Genomic DNA, 12,017 nt, shown 5'->3' on the forward strand with positions numbered 1-12,017 from the left:
CTGGACTTCCTCATTCTCTTTGTTTGTGGGGCCTTGGTGACGATAAGGTTTGATGGTTCGCTGCTCAGTTTACGTTCGTTAATTGCAGACCACTTGTCTTATATGGAGTTCAAGTCTGTGTCACATGTGGTAAAAGTTCTTCAGTAACTTGCCAAAGATACCACGAAAATACCACAACTCTGATATAAGGCTAAATGAATTAACAGCTGATCGCAGGAAATACGGCAGAATTTCATAACAGTGAAGATTGGCTTGCAAATTTCCTCAACATTTTTATAGGAAACTGCTTTTTGTCTTATTACAGATCAGGCGGGATTTCTCTCAACAACAAAATACTTTCTAAAGTTTATAGCGACAGATGATAATGAACCATGTCGTGTTTTTGATGTAATGGGAAGAGGAAATGTATTTTTTAAGTGCTAAATATCCAACTCTCTTTGCGATTACACAGGAAGCTAGCGTATGGACGGCCAAACTGACGAAGCCGTATTTCACCGGTTACATGTGACCAAGTACTATGTGTTTGACAGTCACTCTGTCGTGGCTGCTCTGGTTTTATTATCGATGGTGTAAGTCTTCTATATTATATACCATTCTGCTTTTGTCAAAGACACCGGGAACGAGAACAATTGACAAAGGTTAAAAACGTCAACAGGCTTTTATTGCTTAACAAAAGCGGTACATCGTTTATAACAATTCTTCACAGATAAGTATTACCTGTATAGCCAACTTCCAACCCCATAAAATGTAAACTTAATTCATATTAACTCTTTGTATATAAATTACTACTCTTAAACAATCCATAATCTAAATATCACCCTCCGTTTGTAAACCAATGACTGGCTTTACATACAATCACGTGTGAAACGATTTTGAAAGTGATTGATTTATAGCTGCATGTATGTATGTTCGTTGTTCTAAGGAGGTTAAAAGGGCGAAATGATCTAGCACGGAAGATTATCCAGATTTTTATTATTAGTGTTTTTGTGGAAATAGCGTAGTTTAGGTAGGTGTTCTGACCAAATCCAAACACCCTTGAATACGGATCTTCAATGAAGCGTTGAAGTATAGACACACTGGTATATATGCATTTAGCTACGACGTAAAGTCAAGCATACATACCCTAACTCCACGACCTTTTTCGTATATGAAAGTGCAATTTATGCACATTTTAAAGTTGATTCTGGAGACAAAACTACATTAGTTGGATTGGCCAATTCCAGGACTTCACAAAAAGTGTAACATTATCAGCAAACATGCGAATTACAGTACATATATGTTAACTACGACGTAAACCACCAAGGATACCTACACGTTAGCTCCGACATAAAAACCCAAGCATACATACATATATGTTAGCTACGACATAAAACTCCAAAGATACAGATACATGGCATCTATGACGTGAAACCCCAAGCGTATATCTGTTATATCACTTATGATTGTAAAATTTGGTAAACCGATTCTGGTGTTACGGGAGCGATTTAGAGTCCACTAAAGGCTTCTTTTCATCATCTGAGATCTGAAAAACAAAGAGTAAAACTTATGAAGCCAAGAAATGTTATTTTCAATCTGCACATATCTTTCAAAGAATGCTGTTGCTAACTATGTGTAAAATTTTCCTGTGAAATTTATGTTTCTCGAAAAGGACTTATGTTTACAAGGATACATATTTCAACGTAAAAGGAGATTTTATTAAAAATAGGACTATTAATCATTGAAGAGACTACAGAAGCATGAATGAAGATGCAAATTTTTCTGAAAGTAAACCATGAGCAAAACGTAAATGTATACATACACAAATATATAATTTTCGGAGGTATACATATGCATACAAGAACGTTAATTGGAGCTAGTTAGTTTTGACTCAGACTCACCCAATTATTTTTAGGCGTAGGTTTCCGAAGTAATATACTGAGAGGAGCACAGACCAAGTCTATAACAGCGGCGGCAAAAAGAAGTCTGCAGAATGTAGTGAATGAAGTGAATGGGTTATGCCATTCAGCAGAAAAGCTATTTCTACAAGCATTAATTAAAACATGTAAGGCATAAATGAAACTTCCAGCTCGGCTATTTATTTATTTAAATGATGTTTTACGCCGTACTCAAGAATATTTCACTTATACGACGGCGGTCAGCATTGCGGTAGGAGGAAACCGGGCATAGCCGAGGGGAACAACACGACCATCCGCAGGTAGCCAGTATGATCTGGACTTCAACACACAGCGACCGCATTGGTGAGAGGCTCCTGGGTCATTACGCTGCGCTAGCGTGCTAAAAACTGAACCACGGAGGCCCCTCCAGCTCGACTATTCTTGCCTTTTATGTTTAAGATAACACTGCACGGTTAAAAAAAATGGACTATTGCACCTTTAAGAAAATGTGCTAACTATATATTATATACCGCACAGAAAATGCATAAGTATAAAACCCTGAATTATATGTGGGTAAGTAACTTATCGACAGACCGAAACATAATCTCTCTGACATCCGTAAGCATAATGTTCATAAAAATCCAGGATCACCTTTGGAAATAAGTGAGAGGATTTATAGTTTGATATATACGTGGAAGATTGGTAAATCAGAAAACAAAAGGAGAAAAGTTTTGTGAGTGAATTTTATGGCTTTGCTCAGCACGAATTGGACGGGATTAAGTCAAATATGTTTCATGTACGTAGGCATACATCGAACGTTGAGTTTGCGGGTTCAACCTTGCAGGTTCTTCCACCGTGACCTCCTCATATGGGAGAGTCTTCAGGGCGGTGCAGAATTAAATTAATCAAACCAAAGCATCTCAGCTGAAAATGTCATTGTTATTATTGTATGAACTTACGTTTGGTAGCTAAAGGCGTACAGCACAGGTCCTCCAAGCAGTGGACCTACAACAATAGATCGCGAAAAGTGGCATAAAAAAAGCCCGGGCACATATTTTTATATTCGGCTGTTTATGATTTATAGTGAACTAGGTCATAGGTCACAAGACTTTAAATGTGGTGAATGCTTCGACAAATCTATTTTAGAACAAAAAATATCAAAGTTGACAAAAATTCTTTCATTAAAAGTATATACAGTACCACATCGCCTCGCGTTTTTCTCTGTTGCAACCAAAATGCCGTAAAGGAACAAATGAGAGTCATACAGCAACAGTAATGTAAAGTCACAGCTCAAAGAAATGTGCGCAAATCGATGCTAAGTCAGTTCCGTACACGTACAGCAGGTTCTTGTATATGTACAGTGTTTTGTAGATTTACCTCATTTGTCCACACGGTGCACACGGTACAGCTCGTGAACTACAGCCAGATATTGTGTGAATATACAGAAAGAATAAACAGCCTAGTATTTGGGTATGGTTCTCTGCGCAACTTTATGGCATATAGAAGTTCATAATAGCAAATTACCAAGCTGCATATCTAATCCTTTCACCTCTGTATTCATTCATTCGCCCGCTTATACCATGGTGAAACTTACCCAGAAACATGGCCAGGCAAACGGACATGTCTGATATGGCGTACACGTTACCGTATACATCACTGTGTCGTATATCTACCAGATAAGCGAATATTGGCTGCATTGATGTACTTATCATTCCTGAAAGAAAACGACCAACCATTAGACGTTTTCGCAGTTATGTACACAATTATGCCTAACACACTCACACATACTTACAAGCCACTCTCTCTCTCTCTCTCTCTCTCTCTCTCTCTCTCTCTCTCTCTCTCTATATATATATATATATATATATATATATATATATATATATATATATATATATATATATATATATATATATATATATATATTAAGGATGACTCGTAACCAACATGTTGCGGGTTGACATAGCACAGTTGCTGGGAGTGATTAAAAAAATTGGGTTTTATTACCATCTTAGTCATTCACAATGAAATTACGCCTTGTTCCTGTAGTAATGTAGAAGTAAAGTCTGTCTCGTAAACAATCGTGTTGCGTGGTGAAAAAGAAAACGTCAATGACGCCCAAATAAAAGCAAATCCATTTTCTCGTGCATTAATGTGTTATCTTTCAAATATATCATTGTAGTTCAATACGTCGCTCTAGTATATCTTTGGACATATCCGATGCGGCTCAAAATGTGTTTTCTTTACCCATGGTTAGTCCGAGGAACGCTGTAACAATCATCATATTAACGAAGGTATCGGAGTACGCCAGCTGCAAAGGTGAAAAAAAGAATATGTCTTTGAAGTTGTCTCCCTTTAACTAAATTGTGAGGGCAAAGCCTCCGAAATGTATTTAAACGAGGGTCTTTAAACCAAATCAATCACAGCGCTTGCAGCGCTATTACAGTTAGTCACACGTAACTTATTAAGCACAACCATATGAGTTTTGGCGATAAAGATGTTTACAGGTTTGTAGTTGAAAGCCTTGACCTGCAGCATAGGCGAGAACACAGTGGAGTGGACAGCACACTCCGTCCTGCTGTTACTTCGTCTCTTTTAGACGCTCCTGTTGTATATTATAGAGACGATTATTAATCGCTATTGTTATATTCCTTAATGTAAATCATCAAATCTCGACATTATGTAGTGAATAAGTAAAAATTAATATACATGTATATAAGATAACAAATTCTGATAAAATCTCACTCACCGCCATAAGCGTTCCAGAACTAACGAACATGCCAACTAGACCTTGTAGCCACCTGACACCAAGAAAGAATTGGATAACGTCATGGATTTGGGAAATCATTTTTCCCACTATAATATACTTGCATTCAATTATAACGTTGTTATGTGACTATTCGCCTATGAACAATTAGTCAGCAGTATATTTAAATATCCAAAAATGAAAAATGACTTGAATATAAAAAAGCTTTGCTGACTTCAGCCAGTATATATACTTCTTTGTCCTTGCATCGTAACGGTTATCTGCTCAAGGAATAGTAACAAGTAAGATTCCATGGTATATTTAATTAACTTACCTTGGGAAGTACTTAACTATCCTGGGGAATATGACACCTGCAACCATGTACCCAATGGAGGAAGGCAATACCACAATACCTACGACGCAGAGGATGAAATGATGAACCCCAAAGTGTGTAGCAAACAGACATCCCGGCTTATAAATCGTGTACACTGTTAATGTGATTCTCCAACCCCCAAAATTAGCCCATGGAGATTTATTTTATCTATTTTATTTATTAAAGTGGTAAGAAAGAATTTGTATTTAGGCAATAGTGGTGCGGTTTATGGCCTTGTTACGACATCTGGTGGAGGAAATCAGAGTGCCCGGATTAATCCCTACAGGAGTTTAAATAATCCAGATGGTCAAGACTCAGTTAAAGTAAACACTGCTTTGTCACGATTAACTAAATCTAGTACGCGGCCTTACCTAATTGCCACGTCGGAGGGTTGGCCAGTCGCATTAGATTTAGAGGCATGAAGGCAAGTAACACTGACCCATCCAGGTTCAATAGGAAAATGTTCACTGGGAAAACATGTGCGAAACAAAAGTACAATATATGTGCCCAAGTAAACACCACAAGAAAGAAACTTAAAATAGGTTGATGAGAATGATCGCAAAAATCTAAAACTTACTGCTAAATTAAAAGAACTTTATAGCCTTTTTTGGGTGATATCCTAAAATGGAAAAAATCCAACACAGTGTACGCACTGCACAAAATGTGACAGCGTATTATGGCTAATCAAAGGGGAGGCGAATGTAAGGTCAGTTAATACTTACAAGCCACTATTATAATATAGGGGTCTCTTGCAAGTTTACAGATGTGGGAGGCACCTTCCCTCTGTGGCCAAACAAGCAGAAAATTATACAAGAATCCCACAGAAAGCAATAAAAAAATCAAATAAAATGTAATCGAGAGCCTCTGGTTACTATTTTAGTGAATTTATAAACATATTCCACACGAAATGGAAAACAATAAAGTTCCACTTTTATCATTTTAAGGACACCTGGAATTTCTTATTTTTTGTTTTCAAAAATATACCTCCTCACTGTATAGTGCATGGTAAAATATATTGCGCTTACCTTTAGCTTTGTTTGCTTCTGATACGTGAATATTTGTGCCACTTCGAAAAGAAAAGTACACGCAGTGTTATTATAAATATACCTCATGAATAACTTTGCTTGTGGTAACGTAGCCGAGCAGATAACTAACGACAGGAAACAAATCATAAATGTTCAGACTTTATAATCAAAATATCTTAACTCAGTAGCCGTTTAATATTACGAGAATTGTTTTTGTGTGAGGACGATTCCATTGACATATCAAACATTCATCGAGTTATTCATCCCAAAAATCTGTCTCGTGAACACTACAAAAGTTATTCACTCTGACCAATACATCGTACATGAACTCACCTCCAGAGAGTAAAACGATGCAAGCAAGGAGCTGAAATGGGAATTTAGGGGACACGAAATCGTACAGCATACTGCCGTAGACAGGACCCGCTGTAAAGAGGAAAAGAACAACCGTTACAAAAGTACGAGCCCCCGACCTCCGACACACCTTTGTTGTCAGTTGGTAATCTTCAAATATTGGTCTACTTGTCGTGTTTTGGTATTAACAAACCTCATTGATCATATTTCTCTTCCTCATAAAACCGAAAAACTGACATATTCTAAACACTAATGCATAACAGAGTTAAAAACACGAATTTATTTTACCCTAGAGCTTACATTATGCGTTCATAACTATACCTATAATCCCAAGTGACAGTCCACCGAAGGCGTATCCTACAACCTTACCACGTTCTTCGTCATCCCTAAACGTGTCTGCCAGGAGACCTAGGGCTGCAACAGGTAATATCAAATGACTTCACCAACGAAATTTAAAATATCATAGTGACATTTATAATAATAATATCATAATCATTTAAATAAAAAGATGATGTTTGGTAGACATTTTTCCTGTGTGTGTGTGTAGTATCCTATACACACGGAGGTTTAAGTGTTTGTATTGCTGGTTAGACTGGCTGCCTTTAATAGCTATAATATCCATGTAAAGTAAAGAAATGTGGGCAAGGATCTTGCAAACCTTCTAACTAAACGGCTAACTCACCACCAAACAGAAAAAGCATTGTCCATTTTAGAAAAAAAACACAAAGCTGGAAAGAATCAAAGAGAACATTCAGAACCCCTGAACAGGTTACGAAGCAATGAGGCTCGATGCCCATCACTTCGTGTCATCATATGTAGGCCCTACCATCGTGTCATCATTTCGTATACATCGCTGCACGACGTTGTGTGTACCATTGTGTTACCTCTTCGTACAACTGTTTCATCGCTTCGTGTCATCGCAGTATGGGTCCTATAACATAGGGTGATAGATGTAGTATGACACTTTATACTTAAGTTCGTATCACGAGTGTCATTGTTCCCGAGGATATTTGACCAAACAAAAGCCACGAAGCTTTGCTGGAGAGAAGCATACATATATTTGGGTACACAAATAGAAAAATTGTAACTTCGACGGAGGAGAAGTAGTAATACCGGGAGGAGAAGGTACATGAACAGACAAAGGCCACAATGCACTGTTTCGGTCACGTGCGGATTGTTAAAAGCGGAGCGATGCCACGAAGTGATGAAACGATAACATCGGATTCGACGGGCGATGAAACGAAGCGATGGGATAATGGCTCTAGGCTATGGTACGATGGCACGAAGCGATGGAGAATGGCACTAGGCAATAGTATACGGTGGCACAAAGCAATGGGAGAATGGCACTAGGCAATGGTATACTTTGGTACAAAGCGAGAGAACGTTGTCATGAGGTCACGCTTCATCGTGCAATGGTCAAGCGATGCATGGTGCCATGGTGGCGCTAACCTGCTTGCACAGCACACGGTTCGGATATTCTGATTTTTCTGCTCATTCTTCACCAAACATGAAATAAGGCAAAAACTCACAGGAGACAGCGGTGAAAGATGACGCCAAACCTTGTATGAGCCGTGTAACCATCAACATCCAGTAGTTTATAGAGTAGGCAAACGCTACAAGTAGATTTATTTATTTATCTGATTGGTGTTTTATGCCGTAATCAATAATATTCCACTTGTACGACGTCAACCAGCATTATGGTAGGTGGAAACCGGGTAGAGCCAGGAGAAACCCACGACCATCCGCAGGCTGTTGACAGACCTTGCCACCTACGGCCGGAGAGGAAGCCAGCAATGCTCCTGGGTCATTGCGCCGCGCTGGCACGGTGACCACCTCGGCCACGGAGGCGCCCCTCTATATGAAGATGCCAAGATGGATATGAATACAGTACCGGTAACGAGCGAGTGTGTTAATTTCTATGAACCAAAATACACATCACGAAATTTAGATCTAGCAAACAAAGCAGACAATATTAACATTATGTACTGATTCAGATTTTCCGAGATTTGAACAGAGAGCAATTGTTTGGAAATGGATATTAGGCATGGTGGGGAAAAAACAAACTTGCAGTGAGATCGATGGCAGCTGGTCTTCTTTATACACACATTCCATATATTAGACCAAACGGCAACAGGAGCAATTAAGATGTTTCCACATAAAGGAATCACGCTCTACCCAGAAAGAACGTTTTATCGCCAAAAACTGAACCTATAGCAAACTTCATGTAACAGATATAAAAAAAGCACTTCCACGGATTATTCCAAATAAATAATTGCCATGTGAAGTAAAGCTAAAATCATAGTTACTTTCCTCGTCCATTTATAAACAACTTACTCCAATTTTCAGTCAATAAGTATAAGTTCAGTATATATAAGTTCTCTTATATGTACTTACCGATTGTCGAGGCGGCCAGTAAAACACTTCCAAACAACATGGGATGGCGATAGCCAAATCTAAAACAAATATGACCTAAATTTTTGAAACCATATTTCATATTAAAACGACTGGATTATCATATTCTCAAACGAAAATTTATATTTTATATTTTATTCAGGATAAGTCTACACTCTAACGTATCCTTCTGTAATCAAAGGAACAAATCTTCATAAGCAACGAATATACATTACCGTGATGTGAAATGCCCAACGAAAGGATTGCAAACAAACTGGGCAGCGCCTTTTGCCGCTACCAGGTATCCAAACTTCCCTCCATAGTTAAGGTCATCTTTGACGTCAGGGCGTGGCAATATATCTGGTCCGTCTCTGACAGATTCAAAGGATCCGTCCTTGAACTCGGAACCAGGCTGCTGTCTCTCCGATTCAGGAACCGGTGGGTTTTCTAAGCTGTCGAGTATTTTGGGTAAAATGGGATCTGTACAGAACAACACCAAGTTAGAAGGAGTTACAAATGTAAAAAATTTGTTTATTTTGCTTTATTGTATGTTAACAATATGTGATTTAATATTAACTCTTAACACATATTGTTTTTTTTTTGTTGTACTTAAGCTATAATAATAGATATATCTAAAATTTCTAAATTTTAGCACAGATTATATGCTACTAAAGAGGGTGCTATACTTGACCCTGGTGTGTATTTTGAAGCTAGTTAAAGTTTTCGAACACTCCTATTCATCCACTCTGATAATGAACATTGACGTTTGCTTCATTTGCATATTACAGATCATTAATTTTGAATAATGAGTTGATGTACATTTGTCTACAGAGAATTTAATTGGCCAATTAGAAGAATTAATTTTGTTTCGTAGCACGAATGTACATTTATTTCTTCGCCACCGCTCGCCTCTTGGATCTTGTCGTATTTGTTTGAATACTTCACAAGCTATTATGCATGCAAAAATGAAAGGACACTGGCATCTTTATGATCATGTTAGATCCATGTCCTCCCGGCATGCCGACAAATTGCGTTGTTCCCTGGTATTCGTAAGACATGCTATATCACTCTGAGTGAAAATGCCACAGACGTGACTTTTGTAGATCGTGTGTGTCACATATATGTATGCGGTCCGCTGCCTTTCTGACAAATGTACGTATATATGCGCCTGTCAAAGGTATCAGTACATTTGCCGTGATTCTCAGTACAGTCGTGACAATTATATTATACAGATGCTCTATGGGTATAGTTTTAGCCCTATATAGTTTGGTTGTACAACCCTACCATACAGTTAGACCAAACTGTATTGAGATATCCATAGCTGTATGGGACATCCATTTGTAAGCAACCTTGAAAAGTTGCTGACCTCGTGCCATTCTAGTCCATATATATCGTGCATTTGCGCAGAGACGTATGAACCGACCACTAGTAGCGAGCAGCTCGAAATTCAATTTCATTTAATGCAGGGTTACATTTAAGCTGTTAAGTATATACAGTAATGTCTGCTTTGACTATAATTATCAAATTAATAAAACGGACACCTAATACGAGATCATTCTTCCCAGATTAGCTTTCAGAATACAGATCTATGCACTTCAATGACCTGGAATTCGGTCTTTTTGAATGTGCCGCCCTTATACCTGACTGCCAAAACATTACGTCACTTAACAGACTTTCTTGCATCATAAAGTAATTCTGAATTCACTTTATTCGGATGATCATAAATAATGAAGACTACAGGGTAAAAACTAACATGAATGTAAGGCCTAACTGGCACGTCTACTCAATCAGAACTTCGTTGACCGCTAATTTTAAAATCACCTGGCTCCGCTGTTAGGTTCCAATCGGCTACACTTCGCATCGTCCAAAGAAACAAAATCCTTGCGGAACGCGTATAGGTTACCGGTGTACTAAGGAGATGTACACAGTTAACATGGTGATAGATAACATGCTTAATTGAACGTGTATTCAATTTAATTGTTCTTTTAAAAACAAACAGAAGCAACTAATGGTAATTTTTGCCAAGAAAGAAAATTATCTTAATTTAGGGAAAATCTCCGATGGACTCTCTGAGTCCATCTTAGCAACGCAGTCAATTGATTCAAAACAGCGCTTGACGAAGTTTGCATCCTGTCTTAGGCAAATTGAATGCTCTGAACGGGTGTTTTCTGTTTATTGTTGCGTTTGTGTACAGTCTTTGTTATTCACTGGCAAGATGATGGTATTAAGAATTATATATACATATTAGATCAAAAAGAAGCCTGCGTGTATGGAAAACACATGTGAAACAGTGAGTTAATATACCTCAGTTTGGAACATGGCATACCGATCTCAGAAATGTAGGCTTAACCATATACCTTGTGTGTGTTGGTAAGGTTACTCTGATATTATGCTGGCAACGTTGACAATCATATTATGCAGTAAATACAATTCTCTTTAATTAGCACGGGTTCTATTTACCGACACGGGAAACCATCCAAAGAAATTTTGCCCCATCCACCAAAGATATATAGAGAATTTGAATGGACTTCTGGGGGAAAATTCTGCATTATACACAAGAAATAATTATGGTCAAGTAGCCTGAGTGTGGAAAATATGAGAAAAACACAGACATTTGCTATTCCGTTCTAAACTACTCTCACTACGTTCGACTTTATAACCTTATGGCTGTAAGGTCACGGCCTCTGCCTGAAGAGAGTAGTTCGAGACATGATCTTTACAGAGATTGCTGTAATTACGTCCGGCTTTGCTTGGATTGTCCCCATCCCCTGCAGGAACGCAGGATCTATATGTGACTCACCCACGAGCGTCAGGAGAAGACTGTCAGTGAACATCACTGTACATACGAGCACGACGACAAGCACGCGGGACCTCTTCACTCGCTGGATACAGCTTAGCTCCTTCTCCAGGGAGATTTGGGCGTCCAAGGAATTGGTCATCCTGAAGATGGAAGAAGGAAATATTGAATGTCAGGCTACTTACACTCAAGCTGTGCTGTAAATGCTTATTTCTTTACATCATACGACGTATTTACATGGTGAATGTGGACTTTGATGTCCAGAAGAAATAGATTTGTCTCTATTTGCCGTCGCATTGTAATTTTATTTAGTAGACAGTAAATAAGTATATAAAATAAGAAATGAAGAAGGAATCATGCAAAGAAGGGGTCGACAGTTTTCAATGATTTTGGAAAGACAAGAAATGTTCTAGGCCAACGAATGGAATCAGTGTTCAAATCAAGCACAATGCCAGTATAT

At 38.3% G+C, this 12,017-nt stretch overlaps 1 protein-coding gene across 1 annotated transcript; it reads right to left on the reverse strand.

Annotated features, from left to right (window-relative positions):
- Window positions 1–1,456: 1,456 nt before the first annotated feature.
- Window positions 1,457–11,699, reverse strand: LOC135470941 (synaptic vesicular amine transporter-like). Its single transcript, XM_064749991.1, has 16 exons — window positions 11,561–11,699; window positions 8,997–9,240; window positions 8,764–8,822; window positions 7,899–7,982; window positions 6,691–6,783; window positions 6,352–6,441; window positions 6,019–6,059; window positions 5,716–5,776; window positions 5,365–5,460; window positions 4,955–5,033; window positions 4,624–4,675; window positions 4,122–4,185; window positions 3,469–3,588; window positions 2,834–2,879; window positions 1,878–1,962; window positions 1,457–1,522 (listed from the first exon to the last, which is right to left on the reverse strand). Exons 1-16 carry the CDS (start codon window positions 11,697–11,699, stop codon window positions 1,472–1,474), a joined length of 1,404 nt encoding a protein of 467 aa, XP_064606061.1. The 3' UTR covers window positions 1,457–1,471.
- Between the last annotated feature and the right edge of the window lie 318 nt (window positions 11,700–12,017).

Source organism: Liolophura sinensis, chromosome 7 (assembly GCF_032854445.1).
Source record: "Liolophura sinensis isolate JHLJ2023 chromosome 7, CUHK_Ljap_v2, whole genome shotgun sequence".
NCBI lineage: Eukaryota > Metazoa > Mollusca > Polyplacophora > Chitonida > Chitonidae > Liolophura > Liolophura sinensis.